General features: G+C 55.9%; 1 protein-coding gene across 1 annotated transcript; it reads right to left on the bottom strand.

Moving 5' to 3' along the window:
• Positions 1–26: 26 nt before the first annotated feature.
• On the bottom strand, positions 27–18,572 carry MPP1 (MAGUK p55 scaffold protein 1). The gene is made up of 12 exons (XM_053955500.1): positions 18,360–18,572; positions 11,874–12,017; positions 11,453–11,531; positions 10,377–10,462; positions 9,219–9,287; positions 6,189–6,385; positions 5,870–5,976; positions 4,914–4,994; positions 4,240–4,320; positions 3,667–3,869; positions 3,250–3,324; positions 27–1,264 (listed from the first exon to the last, which is right to left on the bottom strand). Exons 1-12 carry the CDS (start codon positions 18,465–18,467, stop codon positions 1,088–1,090), a joined length of 1,407 nt encoding a protein of 468 aa, XP_053811475.1. The 5' UTR covers positions 18,468–18,572; the 3' UTR covers positions 27–1,087.
• Between the last annotated feature and the right edge of the window lie 4,441 nt (positions 18,573–23,013).

Here is a 23,013-nt window from a genome sequence, read left to right as displayed (position 1 = left end):
CTGAGAGGTAAAACACCAGCCATGGCAATGTTTCAGCACACATTTATTGCTGCTCATTGTTTCCCTGCAGTAGATCAGAACGAAGGTCCCTATTGCACATAGATTTTTATTTTTGGCATCCTTAAAAAAAAAATTGCACAAGACTTTTTAACCACCTTCCCCTTTCCCCCCTATAGCTGACTGAACACACAAATAAGATTTCTCACCTACATGGTGGATGTGGTGATACTTCCCAGACATGGTGGTGTGGGGCTTGTGAGTCAGCACAAACCCTGGGGTGAGCATGGCTTTCATGTTTGCATACAGTGTGAGACACCCTGGACTGGAAAACATGCCTGGATGATCTTTGTAGACACTTTTCTACTGCATGCAACAGATAGTTGTGGCTGGATGTAATTTACCCATTGAAGAGTCCCCTCTGGGGTTTGGTCTGTGGGACTGGCTCAGCTGCTGCCCAGTTTCTCTGGCCAGGCAGTAACAATCCAAGCTGCACGGTGAGAATCCCAATACAGTGAGTTTTTACACCTATGGCTGCACAGGGTCAATGAGAAAACTCTCACCTGGGAACATGGGGTGGTGAGGCCTGCCTGGGGGTGCTCCATGCCACATTCATCGTCTTCCCCCATTTGTGAGGGGAAAGCCTTGGATGGAGGAGAAGCCTCCTAAGACCTGGGCTTCCTTGAAGGACTGCAGGAAGGGTTTTGAGTTGTGCATTCCTGCCAGGTGAGGAGTCATCTGCCTGGAAAAGTCCCGGTTCTGCCGCTTCCCTTGGGACTGCAGGGAAGATCAGCTGGGTGCTACAGCAGGACTGTGCTTTCCCTTGCCCGGGGAGGGCAGGGCACTGTGCTCTGAGCTAACCTGGGCTCTGCTGTGCCACAGGAGCTGGCTCACGCCCAGGCAGCCTGTGTCCTGTGTTTGTCCCCCAGGAGAGGAGCTGTGGGCACCCCGTGAGTGTGTGAACCGAGATGGTGTCCGTGAGCAGCGGGAGGGGAGTTGTGCTGGGCTGTGTGGGGCAGGGGACGCTGAGGAGGTGTTTCCCAGTGGCTGCAGGATGGCTGATGGGAAGCAGCTGGGCACGGGTGCCCTCTCAGTAGACCCAGGAGACGGGCACCCACTGTGGAGAGCTGCAGGCCTGCTCAAAGGCTTCCTGCAGCAGCTGGAGGCTCTCTTCCACGCCGTTGTTGACCAGGGACAGGTCGAAGTAGTGCGCGTAGCGGCTCCGGATGCTCTCCGAGTCCTTGCGGAGCTGCTGCAGAGCCTCCGACTGCAAGGGATAGCACAGTGCTCAGGGGAGGAACTGCAAAGCACACCCCAACCAGGAAACACCCTCCCAACACCAAAACAGCTCCAGCGGTGGGGAAGTATCAGAGCACGGAGAATCCTTAGAGAATCCTTGTCTGATGGGCCAGGAGCTGTTGTGTGATCTCTCTCTGGGCTTGTGGCTGGGGCTTTTGCTGGACTTTGTGTGGTGCTGGGAGCATCAGGTTACCTGCTAGAGTGAGGCCGGGGCCTGCTGGCTCTCTATTTACCTCTGAAGTGCTCTGTGGCAGCTCCCAGGGCACAGGTTCACAAGCAGCAGGCTGCTCAGTGCTCTGGTGGGCATTGTCACCAGCTCCAGGCCTCAGGCTGGGTTGGAGGTGGGATCCCTGCAGGATGCTCCCTTCCCACTAGCTGACCAGACCAGCACCAGCTGGCAGAGCTTTACCAGCCTCTCCACTGGTTTTCACTGGGGTTTTAGTAACAGCAAAGCTGCCTGGTCCCTCCTGCCCAGCTTGTAGGGACATCCCAGGGGTGCACCCCTGGGCAGCTCTGCCCCTGGCACTGAGGTCCAGAGCATTTCTACATATTTCCCTCATGGAGCTTGAAAAACAGACAGCTTCTGTGCCTGGGGAGGAGGGACAGCTTGGGGTGCAGTGCTCACTGAGCTCTGCTCTACGCAGATATTAATAGACCTAAACGGGTATTATTAGATTATATTAATTAGCATATCTATTATATATCTATTATTAATAGATGAAATAGACCTGAAAATATATCAATGCACCCAAATCAGACCAGTCTCTCTGTCCCTCCCTTCTTTCTTGTTAGACCACCTGGGTATATATCACAATACTGATACTTTTAGTGGTCAGCACTAAAAATGTATTACAGATGGCACAGTAATATTTGTAATACCACACCCTCCCTCGGGGCACAGCAAGCTTCTGTCTTTAAGGTGTTCAGTTCAACACTGACAAATTTTAAATACAATTACTACCTTAGAGGCAAAAAAAAAAAAAAAAAAAGATACTGCTTAGCTACCTTCATTTTGAAAGAGTTACTGAAAATATTCATCTATTCTTATAAAATTAATTTTTCCTATATTGTGGATGAAGCCAGCAGCTGCCTGGGGTGGAGAGGGGAGGCAGGGCAAGCAGCAGCTTTTGCTCATGTGAGCTCTGCAGGGTCACATTAACTCTGCCGCATCCCTCTCCTCAGAGGGAGCCGAGCTGCAGGGATATATTTAGTGCCTGGCAGCAGGGCTGGCCCTGCCCACTGCAGCACGATGTGATTCCTCTCTGCATGGGTGACAGAGTGGCCCTTTCTGTTCTGAGATCTGTCCCCTTTTCCCCTCCCCATGCTGCTGCATCAGGCAGTTAATGTTCCTCTAAATACCTGCACAACACTTGCTCTGAAGGCTGCATAAATATCGTTTCTGCAAACTCTCTGTAGCTTAAGCTTTACAAACACAATAGGTTGGAAGAGGTGGCCTTGTGGCCATTGAATCCAGGAGGAGCACAGCTCTGAGTTTTCTTGCTGGCCTCTCTTCCATCTCCCTGCCAGGCTGGGGTGTAGGGCAGGGTAAGCAGCATCCCTGCAGCCAGGGGGCTTCCTGGAAAGTGATAGCCTGAGGCTTGGCAGTGAGTGAGTTAACTGCACTATCAGTGCTGCTTTCATCCTCACGTTAAGGGGATCAGCATCCTAATGAGGCAAAGAATGAAAGGAGCCTTGTTTGCGTGTCTATTTGCATAGCTGATGGCAGGGTAAATGCTCCTGCCCCACTGCCGGGCTGCGCTCCCCCCGCGGTGATTGTGCCGGGGGATGAGGGCCGCAGGAATTGGCACTTCAGGTCCGGGCTGAGTTCTGGGCCACCAAAAGCCAAGGAGACAGGGATACACTGACCGGGAGCCCTGGGTTGCTGCAGCAGGTGCTGCCATGGACCAAGAAGCCCATCCAGAGTGGGACAGGAGGGGACAGCCTGGCACTCACCTCCTCTGCCTTGTCTGTGGGGGCAATGAACACTATGAACGGGGAGAGCTCGGCCGTGCGGACGATCTTGAGGGTCTGTGGAAAGAGGGGTGCAGTTACCAGAGTGTGGCCCTCCCCCAGGCTGGGACATTGATGCAGTGGGGGCTTTGGGGACATGAGCTCGCTGGGTGGACTCCTGGAAAAGGGTCCCTGCAACCCACTCCCACAGCAGCCTGGCCGTGGCCTTGGTGTCACAGCCAGGTGTGTGCTGTGACAGGGAACACCCTCACTGTACCCATGTCTTGGGAATGGAAATGCCACCCCAGGGCTTGCTGGCTTTTTCCTTTGGGAAGAGAAGGCAGGGACAGTCACAGCCAGGACCCAGGTAACACAATCTGTGGCAGCCCCCGTCCACCCACCCCTTCCCCTGCTCCCTACCTGGGGTTCAATGTCCAAAATAGCGACTTTGTCCTGCTGGTGGATCTTGTGCACTGTTTCAAACTTGGTGCCAAACATGTTTCCCTGGTAGCTTCCAAACTCCAAGAACTCATTGGCTGAGATGTCCCGGGTCATCTCTTCGGTGGAGACAAAGTAATAGTCCTTCCCATCCACCTCATTCTTCTTTTGGGGGCGTGTGGTGTCTGGGGAGGGAGAGAGAGGGTGAGTGCTGGCCCCCCAGGAGGAGAGGGGAACAGAGTGGAGCAGGCATCAAGACTAAGCTGTACTAATCCCCTGCTAACTGCTTCCTGTTTTGGACCAGCAGGGACCTGGCCAGCTGGGGACAGGCACTGGATGAAAAGAGTGAAGATGAAAAGGGTGGCGGGGGGGGGGGGGGCAGCAGCCCTGCAGCCTCTGTGGGTTAAGGTGGGTCCATGTGGGACTACAGGCACGTGGGGACCTGACTTCAGGGGCTCGGTGGTGCTGGAGAACATCTCCCCACCTCTCCCACCTGCTGTCAGAAGATCCTGGATCAAAGAGGTGAGAGGAAACGCATCCTGTGCTGGTACTTACAGGGGGGTGGGTACATGAACTTGTCTGGGTTGTTGCTGAGCAGAGCATTCTTGATATGGCTACGGCCCACGCCACTGGCCCCTGCAGAGAGAGAGAGAGAGAGATGGACACTGGAGCTGGGCTCAGAGCAGCCTGGTATGAGATGCTGGGTCTGACAAAAAGTGCAGAGCTTGGCCTGGGCCCTGCCCAAGATGTGCTTTCTGGGCTGGTCTGTGGCGTCTTCCAGCCCTGGTGAGGTTCTTTGTGCCCTGGGGATGCTCATCTCCAGCCCCAGCTGGAGACAGGACTGCTGCCTGCAGAGCAACCAGCCTGGCTGGACTGGATGGGCTGCCCATGCCCGTGGAACCCAGCACCAAGTGCTCACTCCCCACAGTGTGGGAGTGCTTGCTTTGATGCAACTGCAGAGCTGCTTTTAGTAGAGATTTTCCATGTAGATACTCAGAAGTTGCAAATGCCTGAAGTAACTCTTCCCCAGCATTGCAGGAGATGCCAGACTATGCATGCTGCATGGAGGGGGCTCAGCCTATGGGATGACTGCTGCAGGCTGAAGAAATGCTCCCCAGACCTTACTAGGTCTCGAAGGCCAAGCTGCCCCAGCCCCTGAGCAGTCCTGGTTCCCCCTGGCTCCCAGCACACAGCCCCTGTGCTGCAGAGGATGCCTGGACAGGACCTACCAATGAGCACCAGAGTCTTCCTCTTGAAGGCAGGCAGCCTCACCACCTCCTCATAGGAAACGACATCCAGCTGGTCAAAAACTGGGGTGGAGGAGAAACAAGACGTGGAAGGGTCAAAACTGGCTTGGCCACACCAGCATGACCCATGTACGTGTGCCAGAGCAAAGCCAGGTCAGAGGACAGCAGCGGTCAGGACTGGGCTGGGAGCTCATCCACGTCTGGCTGCTTGGGGAAAAGAGCAGCACCAACAGCAAGCAGCATGTGAGGGGCAGAGTGGCTGCTGGGGAGCTGCCAAAGAAGCCAGGGCTGCTTTTGCTCAGTACTTCTGCTCAGGACAGTAGGACCTGGCAACTGGGGTGGAGGCAGCAAGATGCTGCAGGGCGCTTTATATATCTGGATGATTTACAGCCTTGTTTGTTGCTGGTTGGAGCTGCAGGCCGGGCCAGGAGCCAGCAGTCCCCAGGCACCCACCTTTGCCAGCTCTTGGCTCAGTTTAGCACGGGGTGCTGCATGGGTGGCAGAGGGGCAGTTCCCTGCCCCAGCAGGGACAGGCCTTGGCAGCTGTGGGAGCAGTTCAGGCTGGTCCCTGACTGCTGAGCAGCAGCACTGCCATTGCCTCCCCTGTGTTCAGCAGCCTGTGGGGTTTGAGGCTGGGGAGCCTGAGCTCACAGGGCCAGGAGTGCAAGGGATTGTCACCAGGGGAGAGCACGGGAGCTCAGTGCTGAGCCAGCCCTGGCCTCATGCTCTACATGGGGGCACAGCTGTGGCCACATGAGGAACATAAGGACTGCAGAAGAGAGTCAAAAAAAGCTGACAGCCGTGGGGTATCCTGAGATTGCACTGCTGACACAGCCGGGCTGTTTGGTTGACTCCCATGGAGGACAGACCCAGCCCTGCCCAGAGGCAGGGGCATGGCCAGGGCTGGGGATTGAGCCCACTGCCCTGCTCACACTTACTTGAGCTGTGCTTGGCCAGGTATTTATCTTTGCACTTCTTCTTCTTCCCGAAGGGGCTGCAGCTCGGGGATTCGCTCTGGCTGGGCTGGGTGACGCTCGCCACACGCCTGCCAAGAGAGGAGGACGCCCCCATGGCCCAGCTGTCACCTCAAGCCCAGGGACAGGCAAAGGCTCACCCTGCAGCACGTGAAGGAGACATTTTCCTCCTTGTCCCAGAAGTGACACTGGTGTTACCCAGCACGAACTCCTGATAGCACATGGTCACTGCTCCCGCCTCCACTCCCAGATCCAGCCCTTCTGGGCAAATCCAGGGACCTACCACTCCTGCAGCTCTGGAGAAGGGATGAGTCCTGCTGACTCAGTGCAGGAGCCCTCCACCCGGCCCTGCCACCAGTTGCTGTCGTCCTTGTTTATGATCTGAATCACATCACCAATCTGAAACTTCAGTCCTGCTTCCTTGCAGGGGATCAGGTTGTCTTTCTTGGGGTCGTAGTCAAACTGTGCCCTCATGAACATCTGCAAAAGAGAGAGGAGACCAGAGTCAGCATGGCCATGCAGAGTGGCTGAGCTTGGCCCCCACACTGCACTCCCAAGCAGTGACTGCAGAGAAGGCTCCAGGCACAAAGCCCCTGCTTCTTTCCAGGCCCCACAAGGCTGTGTGGGGAAAAAGGAAATGCACAAAGCTTAGGGGGAAAGTCTTGGCTATGGAATTGTAGTGAGATGTGGTGGTGAGTGGATGAGGGCATCTTGGCCTTACTGGGAGCTGGTAACAGGGCTGCTGCCTCTAGGCACACACACCCCCACAGGTGGTGTTCAAACCCTGCCGTGGAGCCCTGCAGTGCCCTGGGTGCTGCTGAGTTGGGCCAGCCACAGAGGAGTCCCCCGACACAGTGTACAACTGGGCTCTGCAGTGGGGCGAGCACAGAGGTGACGCTGCAACAGGGACCCCAGGGAAGGCCATGGCTCAATCTCAGCTGCTCTGTGCTGCCTTTCCCCCCACAGCTGGGCAATCTCTGCACGGCACAAGGCCTTTGGGGAGCCAAGGCTGCAGTGCTGCATCCATCCCTGCCTTGGTCTGTCCTGGTCCCTTTTACATCTTCCAAAATTCATCACAGCTGCAACTGGAAACGGGCTGCTGCTATTGCTTCCCAGGCCACTGTGTCCCCTCCTGAGGCTGGGGAAGCCCTGGGGACCAAGAAGGTGTGAGAAAGTTTGTTTTCCTCGTCCCTTCTGCTTGCTCAGCTCCTTGGGAGGGAGTCTACAGCACCTCCTCCCAGCAGGACCCTGTCAGGACTAGAGTGTAGGCAAAGCCAGGCAGAGGGTAGAGGATTAGAAGTGAAAAGCAGAGTTTAGGGAATGGTGAGCATGAGCCTAGCAAGTTAGTCACCCTAGAAACACAGCATGTAGCAAGGAGGAAAAGAGTTTCACATGGGGTGATGCCTGTCCTTCCTCAGATGTGATAGGCAGGGCCTGGAAACTCATCCTCCCTCGGGGTAGGGTAGACCATGCTGTCCTTGTTCCACATTAAAACCATTTCCTTCAGCTGTGCTGCTGCAGGCACAGAGCCATCAGGACACAAACATGGTTCCCTTTCACTGCCAGAAAAGACCATATGGATCAAGTTGTGACATGAGAGCACTCACAAAAAAAAATTCAATTAGGAAAAACAATAATAGTGGAATCTCCTTTCAGGATGAGGACTGCTGCTTGCTTTGAAAGCACTCTCTGGCACCAGGAAGCTGATCATCCACACAAGCACAAGGCATTCACAGCAGGCACTGCCCAGAGCTCTCTGCTCCTGCAGCACTGGTGTCCCAAGCCAGGACATCTTGACAAGACCCCCCAACACACACACCAGTTAGGAGCTGGCATCAGACAGCTCCACACATCACCCCCAGCTGCACAGGGCTCTTTGCCTGCCTGCTGCCAGCCCCTCTCTGGGGCCAGACACTCAACTGCTGAGCAGGCTCCAGCATGAGAAGTCCTGAACTTTTAAAGTCAAAGGGCTGCAGGGAATATACTGGAGGGGTCCTCAAGAGCCTTGAATGCTCTGTGCTTTCTCTCATTAAGACATTCTCAAGGAGACATTCTGCATCATGAGCCAGGGCAGGGGAAAATCATGCCAGGATCTCCACCACCCTGCCTGCCAGGCACTGAAATAAAGGTGATCATGGGGATCCAGGAGTGGAAACAGTCCACTCTTGGTGGTGGTACTGCAACAAACACAGGCACAAGCAGCTGTGGCTCTGAGCAGCAGACAGCACCACTGCCCTGGGCTCAGCAGGAAGGAGTACAACTGTTGCTGGGAAGGAGTTTGTCCCTGTGTCTTTCCCAGCCTCAGGTGAACCAGCATTCTTTTCTTCTGGGGTAGATTTTCCCCTGGCATGGAGTTGGCCAACTGGAGCTGGCTGGGTCAGTTCAGGGAGGGCAGACTGACACAGGGAAGGACAGACAAGGCCAGTGTTTAATAAACACACACATGCAAAGCTGGTTGAGCAGGACTGGGGACAGCATAAACTGAGGAAGAAACAGAGCCACCAACACCTGCCACCACATTCAGAACTTCAGCTTCTGTGGGTAAAGAACGATGTGTGCTCCCTCAGCCCATCCCAGTACCATCCAGCCCCCACCCTGTGCCTCTGAACTCCTCTCCCTCCCCTGCCTGTCCATGGCAGGGGGCTGCGCTGGGGTTGGCTCCTGCACAAGGACAACAACCCACAGCAACCCAGCTACCATGCCCTGAAGTCGTGGCAGAGAACACAGCCCTCCCCACTGCTCTATTTCAGCCACAGCAGGACTCCAAAGGCAAAGCCATGCAGGTGACACGGTATGGCCCCCCTCCCCTGGCAGTGACAGCAGGTGCAAGGAACTGCCTTCCTTCCCCCCACTGCTTCCTTCCTCCCACGCTGTGCACGGCAGATCCGGACTGACGTCACCCCTTCTGGGGCTGCTGCGCCCGGCCCTGGGGACAGCGGGGACCAGGGCCAGGGGCTGCCCCTGTCTCACACGGTAGCGGCTCTGAAAGAGACCCTCACGCCTCCCTGGTGTGCACCTGCCACGGCTTTCCCATCCCCAAACACCACCGGTGGCTCAACCATCCCAGACCGTGTTCCTGCACACGCTTTGGGTGAATGCATCCACACAGGCCCAACATATGGCTGTTTGCAGGGATGTAAGCACAGGACAGGTCCCTCCAGCAGCTCAGACAAGGCAGCCACCCCTTTGCCCTGCCACCCCTGGCTGAGCACAGCTCTCTTCCCAGCACTGGTCCTGCATGATTTGCTCTGGTCCCACCCTGCCCCACAGCCATGTCCCAGCACTGCCCGCGGGGTCCAGAGGCTGCACTTACCTGGAGAGCAGGGAGGCGGCTTTGCTGGTTGGGAATGACTTTTAATGAGACCATCCCCTTGGTTTCTTTCTAGTGAACAAAGGGGAGAAAGAAGAGTTGGAGGAGGTGGTGTCTGGAGGCAGCTCAACAGCAGCAACCTGTGCAGGGAGGTGCTGAGTACCAGGACCTGCAAAGGCAGGGCTCTGGGGCACCCCACCACAGCCTGGTCAGAAATAGCTGTGCTTGGCCATACTTGTCCCGTTCCCAAGGGGGGACACCAGCACCCCCACAAGGGTCTGGGTGTGGGTACTGCTAAGCACCACCAGAATGAACACGGAGACCTGCATCATCTCTGCTCTGGCTGCTCCAGTGAGGAGCCTGAGAGGAGTGGCTGACTGTTCCAGGTCCCCTCTATGTTGGCCCCTTGCTCTGGCCCTCCTGGTGACATTAGAGCACAGCACTCTCTTGCCTGCCACAGGCCAGTGCACTGTTGCCTCACACATATCACAACACCCACATGGTCCTGAGGGACAACCACATGTGGAGGGGCCTCCTGGGCCAACCACTCTTCTCAGGAAGCAAAAACAAAGACAAGCTCCTCTTTGGTCCTGTTGTCTGGAGCAGGGACATCCTGTGGCACTTTGGCAAGGCCAAGCCTCCTGCCTTAGGCTGCTGGTGGGGGTTCTCAGCAGCAGCACCACCTCCCTCCAACAAAGTGTCATTTGCTGGGCAGAGATCAGGATCATCAATGTATGAACCCAAGGCAGCTCTGAGGCCCTGTCCAAAGCTGTCTCTGGCAAGGGCCTGACAGAATCATCACGACCTCAGCAGCAGACAAATGGCACCAACATGACATGCATGTGTGGCTCAGGTCTGCAAGAGCAGCCCGCCCTGGGCTGGAGCTGCACAGCAGCCTTGGCAAACAGAGGTGGTTTCCAAGCCCCACACAGGATCAGCACCTGTCAGGGACCCAGTCAACAGCCCTCACTGCTGCTCCAGGAGGCCAGAAACAAGCAGCAAGCACAGGGGGCTGCATGCAGGATGGTTTCTGCCACACCACACTGCTGCATGGAGGCAGCTGTGTGCTGGCTCCGGTGTGTGGGAGGGGGTGAAGGCTCACAGCATGCAGGCCAAAGGATTCCTTCCCAGGGAACAGCCCTGACACACACAGATACCTACCAGCATCTTCTGCAGCTGGTCAACCGAGTGGTTGCTCGCACTCTGCCCATTGATTTCTATGATTTCATCACCCACGTGAAGGGAGCCTGCCAGCAATGTGAGAAACATGAAAATGCAGAAAAGGGACAAGAGCTGCTCACCAAACCCAATTTACACAGCTCCATCAGCCTCCAGGGCCAGGACACTGCACTCTTTGCCTTGCAGTGCTTCTAGAACCACACATGCCATCTAAGCACGTGGCAGGAAAGCACAAGGGGAATGAATTCTTCCCCCTCCACCCAACACACACACCTAGCCAGTCCGAAGGCTGCCTTCCACTGTGTGCAAAGTGCTCTGGACTGGTCAAAGCACCTGCATCAGCGTTTCAAACACAACCCCAAGTACCTCACCTGAAGCCAATCACAACCTCCTCACACGGCCCTTAACACAAGCATTGCTGACTTCGTGTTTTCAGTTCACATACCCAGGCAGATTACAGCCTCAGATATATTACTAAAATCAGGCTCCAGTAATGTTATTGGAATGGCTCCTGTCTTATTTTGGCAGTGGTAAGCACAGACTTCCCACTTGGATCCGAGGCTGGAAAAGCAGCCTCTTCTAAGCAGAGAACATCTCGTATCCACGCCTCCTTGGCAATACCCAGAACCAGAAAACAGCACCTATTTATTTCTTTTGGCACCTTCTTTTGATCTGCAGAGCCCATCGACAGGATGCCTGTCCCACCTGTGCACTTTAGGAATGGGAAGAGCTTCCCCCACGGCCTCTGGGGTATGATCCATCTCTTCTTACAGTGACCCCATCACGAGACAGAGACAGACGATCTCCAGTTCCTTTTTGGGAGAGCCCTTCCCCCAACCCTTTTTTTATCCCTAAAGTCTCCAGTGTTTTAACATGACAACCATGCAGAGAGACCAGCGAGTCCCAAGTTCCTGACACATCCCTAGGGGAGGAACAGGCACAGATGTCCATGTCACAGGGGAAAGCCAGCAGTGCTGAGGACCTGCATTACTGCTGCGTGGGAAGAAACCACCTGCAGATGTGCACCCCATGCACCGCTTCTCCAAAGGCCTTGTTACCTTGTCTGTGAATCATGCCCCCATGGAAGATCCTGGCCACCATGCAGCTCTGCTTGTCATTTTGCTTCAGCGTGATTCCCTGGAAGACAGGAAAATCCATGACTGCTCGCTGCAGGGGAGAGCTCTCCTGCCTTCACAAAGTCCTCTCCAGGCCTATGCCCACTGCGGGCTGTGCAGTGGCTGGGGGGAAGACCCCTGCTAGGCCAACTCAGGCTGCTGCAGCTCCTCTTGGCACAAGCATCACCACCCTTTGTGGGGCTCGCTTCAGGTCCCCGGGCAGAAGGCAGAGTCCAGCACCTTCTTCCCATGGCCGAGCTCTCCAGTGACCTGTTTCCCTCAAGGCCAGCCTGCTGGCACAGCTCAAGCTGCCCCTCCACCCTCCCCGGGTGCCACTGAGCCTGGGGGCCTTGCCAGCTCTCACCATGGGCTCCTCGGTGACCTTCTCGAACTGGACAAGGCGGATCTTGCGCACCTCGCGGCCGCTGCTGTGCGAGGGGCTGCCCAGGGTCGCTGAGCCGTTGGTATAAATGTCCTCAGTCAGGGCGTTTGGGGACTGAGTCATGGCCTGTCGGGGCAAAACAGACACCACGGTTTAGGGGCTCTGCCTGGGAATGCTGGATCCCTGCTCTGGGGCTCAGCTACTCAAACGTGTTAAGGCGCCTGCGGCGCAGGTGGAGCACGGGGGAGGAGAAGACACTAAGGGCAAGAAAAGAAAAGGAGAAGAAGAACTTCAGCCTTGGAGATGTGGATGTGGGTTTAATCTGTAGTTTTCCAGCTTGGGAAACACAGGAGGTAGGAAAAATTTGGAGAAGCTACAGGTAGAAGAAGCCAAAAGAGTTCACAGCTGCTCTTCTGAAGCAAAGAGTCACAAACACTCCTTGTGTGTCACAGCAGCACTTGGCTCACAAGTAGCTTGTTGCAGAGCATAAAGCCCTGGACTTCTTCACCAAGTGAACAGAACAGTTTGGGACTCACCCTTGAGAACTGGACCCAGGCTTTGCCCTGGGTCAGTTTGCAAGTTCAACCTTTCCTGACCTACATCAGTGGGCAAATGACACGGTGCAGTGCCAACATCCAGGCACTGAAGGCAGTGCTCCCAAGCCAGCCAGAAACATCCCATTCCCCTTCCCAGCTCCAGGTCCTTTCATGCTGGTTTGCACTGGGAAGAAAAGCACGGGCTCTCAGTCCTGAGGAAACCTCTGTTCTTGGTTTCCAGCATGTGCTGGCACCGGGGCTGACACAGAGTGCTTTGGGTCCCATACAAAGGCTTCCTGCTTGGTGAGCTTCTCCCTCACAGCCCAAGAAAGTCCTGCTAAATCCCTCAGACACACTGGGCAATGTCTCTACACAGCTCACAAATGTGCCCGTTTGTCCCCAACTGCAGTGGACTTTCCTCAAGCCTCTTCCAAATCAGTGCTGGCCCAGCAAAATCCAGACCAGCTTCGATCTGCAGCCTCTGCCTGTCCTGTTAGCACAAATTCCCACACCAGCCCATGATGCAAAACAAACCCTCCTGGCTGTCCCACTCCACACCAGACTCGTGGCTTTGCTGCCCAGTTTGCAGCCTGCACCCTCCCTCCCAGCAGTGCCTGAGCTGAGAGCCACAGCCAGCAAAGCCGCAGGGATACCCAGCAAGGTCCTCAGCAGCTTCAGTCCTGCATCAGTGACGTGGCCATGCCCAGACAGGCAGAGCCAACACCTCTCCCCACCACAGCCCGACTTGTCAGCTGAGCACCAGGGCCAGAAGCTCCATGCCAGGAGCTGGGAAAGAGCAGCCTGACCTCCCTGCCCCAGCTCGCTCTCACCCACCCCAGCCTCCTGGCTGAGGTGCAGAGAAGCTGCAGCCCCACACTGCCAGGTGGGGAGGCAGATCTGGTCAGCCCAGGGGAAGGCTCGTGAAGAGCACCTGCTACTGGGCTGTAGCCGTGGCACTAAACCACAATAACATCAGCTTTGGTAGGGATGTTCTGGAATACTGCTGGCTGAGGCAGTCAGTCATCCAGCTCTGTGCAATGGCAGAAAGCAGGGAGGGAGCCAAAGGAAGGGGCAGCAGAGTCAGGACTAACAAGGATAGCAGGAAAGGTGCTTGCAGAGAGGGACAGAGCAGGCACGGTCACTGTCACAGCCCCCAGAAAGGGCACTGTGGGGCTAGGCCAGGGAGAGAAGGGCTCAGGGAGCTGTGTGCCCATGATGCGGTGATTTATTTTTAAGCCAACTACTTCCAGAAGTGCCAACCAACCTCCTCCTCAAAAGGTGACCACGTGGGTTCCAGCTGCCAACGGCTTAAACATGCAGAAGAAGGCTGAATCCCAGCCCAGAACAGCACCCAGGCCACGGACTTGCAGGGTGGAAGGAAGAACAACTTGTATCCATCCCTCCCAGCCTGGCTTGCCAGCCCAACAGGGCATGATGCTACCACACCATTTGCAGTGCAGAGGAACAGATCCAGCAGTGTGCATGCCTAGAGCTGTCCCACAGCTCTCTGTCAGCTGCCAAACCCCTCTGCCAAACCAGCAGATGCAAGGAGGAACAGGAGGACAAGGACCTTCTCCAGCCCAACCTGAGGCCAAAGTGCCCGTGAGGTGGCTGGAGTCAGCACAGATCATACTTATCTTGGTCATGCCTTGGGAAAGTGTTAGAGCATGCAGTCCCTGGTTTCAAACCTCTAGGCTCAGCATAGCCTGATAACCCAGGACACAGCAGAGTCTGCTCCAGGGACTGGGAGTTCCCATCCTCACCATCCCCATCAGCTGAGCCTCCTGGCCCTGACCTTTGCTTTTTGCTGAGAGCTGGAGAAAACACCCAGCCCTCAATGCTGACACAGCACCAGTGTCACCCTAGTGACTCCTGGAGAACAAGGTCTGTCACCAGAGACTGGCTGCTGTGCCTGCAGATGGCCTCTGCTCATTTGACGGCAACTCTGAATGCAGAAGGGTCCTCCAAAACCAGAGCCATACTGGGATGGTGTGGGCTTTTCTGCTGGTGGCACCGGGCATCCAGTGGATGGGATGAGAAAATGCCTGGTTCACGAGGACAGCCAGGACCCTCGGGGTGGCAGATTCAGCCCTGATGGTGGCACCCAGAAACAGGAGACGTGCGTGGCTCTCGTGCTGGCACACGAGCTGGCTGGCCGGATTGCCTTGCGCTCTCCTGGCAGCTGCCACGCTCACGGCTGGCTCGGCCCAGCAGTGCCTGTGACCTCAAGAGCCTTTTGAGTCACGCCGGAGACTGGCCAGACTGCTCCTGTGCACTGCTCCACAGGAAACATCTGTAAGTGCTGCTGGGAGCCAGCTCGTGGCCATCAGCCACTGCCAGCTGTGCACAGCCCCGGGCTCTGTCACCGCCAGGGCCCGTGCTGGGGCAGACATGGGGCAAGGAGGCTGAGCCGTGCAACAGCAGTGCTGGACGGCCCAGTAGCCAGCAGCCCTGTGGGCCTTGCAGCTGGCTGACAGGGGTACAAATCCTCCTGCATAAATCCTGCTCCACTGGCAATGCACACAAGAGCCACCAGCTCCATGGGTCAGAGGTGCCCCACAACCCCCTGTCTGCATTTTCCTCGAGTGCCCAGATTTCTGCCCCATATCCCGGGGCAGAGGGAGGTGTACCCAGTTCCTTGGGCAGTGTTTACCAACAGGGAAAGTGGCGAGGATTCCAGGACTTGGCATCCCGTCCCCCACTGTATGCCAGGGCTGCTGCTGCTCCACCAGGCTGCAAGCCATGGGTAAATCAAACATTAACTGGGCAGCTTGTTTGCAGGAGGCTGAAGCAGCACTTGAGGAAAGCAGCACTATAGTGCAAAGGGCACGTTCAGAGATTGGTTCCTGGGCTCTCCTTGCTGCTCTAAGAAAGAGACTTCAGTATCAGGTAGCTTTGGAAAAACAGGGCTGCCTAGCGAGTGCATGGAGAAAAGTACTGCTGGTTTTGCCAAGGCGGCCCCCAAAGTACAGCAGCTTGGATGCAAGAAGGAACCCTGGAGCCAGGTTGCTCTGGGATTGCCCTCTTGGCTGGCAGGAAGACATGCTCTTCCCACACTGTGAGGAACAAAATCCCAGCTCCCTCCATGAATCATGACCCCCTCACATTATAATTGCCATGGGTGCATGCAGGGAGGTTGGGGCACTGCTTGGTGCAGAGATGTCCTCACCCAGCAATATCTCCTCCCACCCTCCAGTGCTTCCAGCCTTGCCTCCCTCCCCATCCAGGATCTGTCCATTTTGGTCTCGTACAGCTTAAAAAACACAGCAATGTGTAAAAAAAGCAAAGTAGCAAAAAATTGAGCTTGGGAGCTGTTTAAGGCTGCCCAGCAGGCTGGGAAGCTACAGCCACATAGATATTTAGAAGTAATTCATTCTGCCAGGGGCTACTGACTTCTCAAGTCTGCCTGCACAGCCACAGGAACAATCTCACCTAAAATCCCTTCTAGCAATATGACTGAAGTTTAAAAACAAGAATCAAACCAACAAGCATTTAAACCAAAAAGGATTACATTGCTGACACCAGGAAAAGGCCCAGCAACACCAACAGGTCTCTGTGGGAAAGGGGAGAAGAGGAATAGGGAGGATACAAAATGGTGGCAGGCAGAAGGTGCTGCCAGCTCTGTGTGCCCTCACACTGACTCCAGATCAGAGAGTGCTGCAATGGAGATGGGCCAGATTTTCAAGGGAGCACATTCACTTTTGCTGAGGCACCACCTTCCCACCAGAAAAGGCTGATGCAGCCTTCCAGATGTGTTTGTGAAGCTGGTAACCTCCAAGGCACGGCCAGTGAAACCACAACACTGACAAAAGGAGGATCTGCCCTGCCACTCCATCCCAGCTTCCAGAACAAGCCCTTGAAAATGGCTTTTTCCCTGCAGCAGTGACACAGCTACACAGCAAAATACACTTGAGATCAAAAAGTTTCAACCAGCCCTCCCCACTTCATCAGTCAAAGCCAGAAGTTTAGCTCAGCTTTCAACTGAGTTTTACCTGGGGTTGATTCAGGATTTGGTCCCTGGGGACTGTGGCCTCACTCTGCTTCGGAGCTGCTGCCAGTTGGATGCTGAGAAATACCGCCCAGAGGCAAGTGCAGTGCTCCCTCTGCACCCTCAAGATCAGCTCTCCCCAGAAGTACCCTCCTTTTCTCCACCAAACTCCCAAAGGTCACGTTCGCTGCCCATTTTACAGCTGGGGAACTGAGTCACAGATGATAAAGGGACAAGCCCAAGGTCATCCTGCCAACCAGGTGCACAGCTGGAAGTAAAGCCCACACCTTTTTGGTAAATCTGTACTTGTAAGTCAGGAGATATGGCAAAGATATGAAGGCACGTGGTGAGGTTCAAGAGGAGAGGCCTGGGGTTGTTTTCTAGCAATAACATGGCTTCCACTTGCCATGATTTGCATGCCCTGCCACCACGTGAGGAACACAGGACAGCATTTCCCAGCACATGGCTCTGCCAGAGAAAACGCAGAAGAGAAACCTCCCAGTCACCCTGTTTGACTCAGACCAGGAGCAGCCAGGCAGAGTCAGCACCCTTCCCAAGAAGGGACACTGCTGTTGGGCGATGTCCTGGTGGCCCGTGGAGGGGCCACAGCCACCATGGGCCAGCCCCATCTCTGCATGCCCATGACACAGAGACGGGTATCTGTGACTGGCAAGCTCAGGACACTGCTGGAACCCAGCCGTATAGGGCTCCCTTCAAAAGGCCTCATGCAGATCTCAGTTCACCACCTCTCCCTTTATCCCTACTGAAATAAATACACCACAGCACCAGGAAGCTGTAGGGCAGCTCCTACACTTTCCACGCTCTGCTGCTATTGGCAATTGATCCTTGCTCTGTTGCAGCCAGGCAGGCCCTCTGTCTGGATCTGCCAGGCAGAGGGATGGGAGAGCTCCTTTCAGCAGTTGCCTGGTTCAGACACTTTGCTTTAATTTTTTTTTTCCTACTATTTTTCTCAAAGCACACTGTCAGGGTTAAATCATGAAAAACAGATGAGCCACTGGTGTGAGGCAGATCTGACAAGCCTCTTTTGCACATTTTAATGTCCAACACGATGGGCCAAGGACAGCACTTTCAGGGAAATTTCCTCCCTGCTCTCTCTCTCAGAGGCTCCCCACAGCTGCAAGGAAACCTTAGCCCAGGCACGTTATACCATGGCGTCAGCAAGGATGGTTTTTCAAAGCTGGAAATCTCTGCCGGGAGAAAGGCACCAGCTGTTTAACACCGGCAACCGCCGACCTTCTCCTGGCTGCACCCGAGCTACTCCGAACAACACTAAGTGGGGAAGGAGCCCACCCAGCAGAACGAAGAGGGCTGGTGCAGCCTGCTCTCCTTCTGCTGGAGGTGGGGTGCATGCGGCCATCGGCTCACTCCCTGTCCCGGAGCAGGCGTGAGAAGGGCTGCCTGCATTCTCCTTCCCTGGGGAAGAGACCCCCACCCTCGTCCAGCCCATGCCGCGGACCTGGAGGTTGCTCAGCAGCTGAATCAGCTCATGTGACCGGCAGTTCCAGTTCAGACCAGCTACAACTTTGCAGCAAAACAAGCACAATCTCTTCCGCGGCAGGATGCTGGAGCCTTGCTCCGCTGCACCCAGCTCCCTGTGCCCCGCCGGCTATGCTGGCTGACCATTCCCCGGAGGCACCCCGCGTCCCCAGCGAGCATCCCTGCTCCCGGGGCGCTGGGGACCAGCAACGCCAGGCGCGGGGCACGCACCCGGGTGAGCGGGAGGGTCTCTGCCTGCTTGCCCCTGCGTGTGCGGGAGGGAAGGGATGGAGCGGCACCCCCGGGGGACCCGTGCCGGGCGCAGAGTGCTGGGCTGAGGGCCCGGAGGAGAGCGTGGCACGCCGGGGCTCCCTGCCGGGGCTCGGCGGGGATGGGGCCGGGAGCGGGGCGCAGGCGCGGGGTTTGGGGGCGCAGCGGGCCGCTCACCTCGGGCTTGGGCCGGTTCTGCAGGAGGTGCTCCAGGTAGAGGTCGGAGAGCGCCGTCCTCATGCTGCTGCTGCCGCCGCCGGAGCTGCGTCCCGACTTGAGGGTCATCCCGGCGGCAGCTGCGGCCGGTCCCGCTGGCCCCGGCAGCGCTGAGCGGCCCGGCCCGGCTGCGGCAGCGCCGCGGGCTCCCCGCACGCTCCGCCCGAGTGCGGCGGGGGCCGGGCGGAGCCGGGCGGCGGGGGCGGGCCGAGGACGGGCCGAGGCTCGGCAGGGCAGAGCGGCCGGTGGCGGGAGGGTGGCGCTGGGTGTCCCCGCCGCCGCTCGGCCTCGCCTCGCCTCACCGCGCGCGGGGGCTTTTCGCCCGTGCCCATCGCCTCAGGGCTGTGCCGGCCTCTCGCCCGTGCCCGCCCCTGGTCGTGCCCAAGCATTCAGGTCACAGAGTGCACCCAAGCTGCCCCAAGCGGACCCGCGAGGGTCATCGAGGCCAGCTCCGGGCCCTGCCCGGGACAGCCCAAGCATCCCACCCTGTGCCCCAGAGCTTTGGCCAAAGGCTCCGTGAGCTCTGTCCGGCTGCTGCTGTCACCTCTGCCCTGGGAGCCTGTTCCAGTGCCCGACCACCCTCTGGGGGAAGAACCTGTCCCTAAAATGCAACGAAACCTCCCCTGACACAACTTCAGCCGTTCCCTGGGGTCCTGCGACGGGTCACCGCAGAGAAGGGATCAGTGTCTGCCCCTTCTCATGAGCAATGCGGTCTGTGCTCAGTCTCTTCTCCGGGCTGGACAGACCAAGTGACCTCAACTGTTCCTTACAAGGCTTCCTTTCAAGGCCCTTCACCATCTTCATTTCTCTCATTTGGACGCTCTGGGCAGGGCCCAGCAAGGACATGGGAGCACCTCTCCAAAGCGGCCTTGGTGCATAGCTGGCTCTCACAAACCAATGGTAATTTGTGCCTTCTGCCAGTGTGCAGAGCTCCAGGGTACCTTTCTCTGCACTCTAGCAAGGTCAGCCCTCTTCTTCAGCTGTTCTGGGTCTTCCAACCTCCTTCAACTTGCATGGGTGGGATGGCAAATCCCTGCATTTGTGAGCCATGCATGGTGCAAAGGGCTTCTGTCAAACCATTTCTGCCCTCACTGTAGGTCTTACTGATGTGAGACTTACCAAGTGAAGTCTGAGCTTTATTTGAGCATGGAAAGTTAATTCTGCTGTATTATTCTTTAAGAAAACACTGAAAGGGTTTTTCACACCATCCCTGGGGTCCTGGAGGTTTAGATGTTGCCTTGTACCAGACTCCCACATTGTTGCTAGATGAGTTCTCTGGGCTGAGTTGGTCTAAAGTTAACATAAGAAATAAAGGAGAAGAAGGATGCAAACTTCTAGAGAAAGGAAACAGGAAAACGGGGGGCGGGGGAGGAACAGGGTGGAGGGAGGCAGAGAAAGAAGGAAAATCCATCTTGTTCTGACAGCAAGTTTCTCCTGCCTCGTGGGAACAAATCTGTTGCTGACTGGGCTATAAGAAAGCCCAGAATGCTGTGAGATGCACGGAAAAGGAGGTGTGGGAGCTGCAGGCACTGATGTGACTGGCTCCAGCAAACTGCTGTAACACTACCAGGAGCACAGAGTCCCAAAGCACAGCCTGGACTGGGAGTGCTCTTCCCAACAGTCCCATTCCTATGGCAGCTGTTGCACACTTCCGTGGGATCACCTGCCTGGAGTCCTGCATCATCCAGACGTAGCTCCCCTTCTTGCCCTATCCTCAGCCTCACGCTGCTCATCTGGGGCTCTGGGCTTTGTTGAAGGAATTACCCCACCTGCCAGGATTTATGCCACCATCAACAGGGCTTGGGCCTGCTTGAAGAAGATAAATTACCGATCCACTAAGTAAATGGGTTGTTTATTTATCGCACATGTAGAACAGCTTGAGCCAGGTACCTCCAAAAGGGAACCCAAATCAAAGGAATCCTTGGGCAATTATATCCTATATAAGTTCCCACCCCTCACATGACAGTTCTGACCACTAGTAATATGAGGATCTGGGGTGTTCCTGTTCTTTACTGGGTCCCCTCACTGTCTCTGGGTGGGTTGTTCCTTCTCTTATCTCTAAGACTGCTGTGTCAGCTGACATAATGACGGTAGCAGCCTTCCCTGCTTCCTTATCTTCCAGCTCAAACCAGCTCTGGGGCCCCCTCTTACTTAACTTGGTAAAAGTTCAGCCTATCTGGGTGGAAATTCACAACTTGTGGTGTAAGGCTTCATCAAATTTAGGTCCTGATGCTAAGCAAGTTCTGTGTACTAAGCACATAACAGGGTTGCAGTGTTAGTAGGAGATTAAGGGAGTCAATACCAGGAGCAGAAGAAAGACAACAAAGAGCTAAGTGGGCCGTGTTTTGTACATGCACCTGGTGGAACCTGTGGCCCAGACTTTGTCTGCAGGGTTCCCTGGACAGCCTGATTAGGATGAGAAAATAATGAACTAGAAAAGTCAAAGGGTGCCTGGCTGGCTTCAGCCCCAGCAGATGTGCCCACCAGGCTGGAGAATGCTGCTGGGAGCCTCATCTTCCCATCCCTGCCCAGCTGACCAAGAAGGGTCTGCAGAGCATTCCTTACCTAGCAGCTGAAACAGCTGGCAAGGAGGAGGGGGAGGTGGACACACACTGGGGTTGGTGGGGCATGGTTTTGAGATGTGCTGGAGGTAGGAGCCCTTGGTGCAGGGCTTCTCCTGCACTCATGGGCTAGAAACAGGCTGGTAGAAACGTGGAGTAGGAGGCAAGAGATACAGAGAGCAGAGACGAGCCCTGAAGTTAATCATGGAATGTGTAGTAGGAGGGGGAAATGTGACAAGAGACACCTGACAGACAGAAAAACGATATCTAAGTCTGTTCACTCCCTCTTGGTTGCGTATGGGAAAACTGAGATGGAGGACGTAGCGGCAGCTTGGCCATAGCTCCTTGGCTGAGCTTGGATTTAAGCTGTGATTGCCCAAATTCTGCTTTGCTCCCTATTGGCCATGGTCCCTGCTCGGGTGCTCTCTTCAGCCTGATGCTGCCTGTTTCTGTTATGTGCTGGCAAATTTTCAGAGAATGGTGCCCACCTGCACAGCTGCAATAGCTGCAAACATTCCCCACATCTGACTCTGCTGGGGGAGCACACTGAGAGCTCTCCACCCAGCATGAGGAAAGGGAGATTCAGAACCTCCCTGGCCCATGGCTTATCTGGCTGGGGCTCAGCACTGAAACCACACAAACTTTGGCTTGCCAATTAAGCCCAAGCCCTTGCTTGGGCTTAATAGAGACAGCCAGGATGTGTTTTTTCTTCCTGGAGACACCAGAAACTCTGTGAGGACCAGATCACCCAGCCCAGGCAGCCCTGGCAGCTGAGCCATGAAAGTCAAAAGATCCCTGGGGTCCAGGAGGATTCAGCCAGGCAGCCCGTGCTGCAGCAGGGCTCTTTGCAGGCAGGGCATCTCCTGGCTGAAAGGCAGAGAGCTTCATGCTGGTCAAGCCCTTCCCCTGCACAGAAACGTCTGTGGCTGGGGGAGGATGTGATGCATTTCAGATCTGCGTCGTGCTGTGAGGAAACAGCGTCTGCTCTCTGTTCCTCACAAGATAAATGTCAAGACACGCTTCCAGTAATGGATGCCAGAACTTGGCAGGCTCAGACACATCTGCCTGCCTGCCTTCCTGCCTTCCCTCTACTGCTCTTGCTCAGCACAGTCCCTTCCCTGCTGCCTGGCTGGCTGGAGAACATCCTGGAGCTGCTCAGGGCTGGTGGATGAAGGCTGCTGGGATGCCTGCAGAGAATTCAGCTGTGCTTCCTCTTTGAAAATAACCCAGAGTGGGCTCTGGTGCACAGAGCTTTTGCTCTGAGCTAACCCTGTGTCATCAGAGAAATGTGCCACAACATGGCAGCCTCTTTCTGGAGGGAAGATGAGCTTGAGCATCCACTGGTAGAGACTCTGAAGGGTATTTATGCTGAAGCACAGGAGATACGGAGTTGCCTTGGAGCTGAGGAAGGATGCCTTGAGAAGGCCCTGAGGTGGCAGGTTTTGTCCTCCCAGGCTGAGGGCTTCTCTTGGGTTCTGAGGGTGTTCCCTTTGAGAAGCTCATGGCTCCTGTCCCTCTCTTCAGGCCAGTGTTTGCCAGGCAGCCTCTCCTCACCTCTGTGCATGGTTATTGTCAGAATGCAATTGAGCCAAAGGGTGATTGCATCTCCTGCTTGGGCTGTAATGTAATCACTGCCAGGGCCACAGCAAAGGCTCCCTGCTGTATAGCAGTGTGGAACGTGGCAGACTTTCAAGCTGTTATCTGAAACACCAGTTTCTGGGCGTGGGTTCCCAGACAGATCACACCACTGGGGTGGTCTGCAGCACATGCCCCTGCTTCCTTCAGACACAGGCCATGGAGGGGAGATCTCTGTTCACCACACAGCCCGGTACAGCTGATGGAGCAGCCATCCCTCACACAACCACCCTGCTCATGGCACAGCCCTGCTGTCCCCTGCACTGCTGGCAGAGCTGCTGCAGGCTGTGTCTTATACAGGTGTGAGCAGACACTGTCTGACTGACAGGGCACCCTGGAAGTTCACAAGGCAATCACTGGATGCTGCTGGACTGCTGCAGCCATCCTGCCTATCCCACTGTGACAGCACCCAGCTGACT

Source organism: Vidua chalybeata, chromosome 14 (assembly GCF_026979565.1).
Source record: "Vidua chalybeata isolate OUT-0048 chromosome 14, bVidCha1 merged haplotype, whole genome shotgun sequence".
Lineage (NCBI taxonomy): Eukaryota > Metazoa > Chordata > Aves > Passeriformes > Viduidae > Vidua > Vidua chalybeata.
The sequence above is the reverse complement of the archived record's forward strand: the minus strand, read 5'-3'. Positions and strand labels throughout refer to the sequence as shown.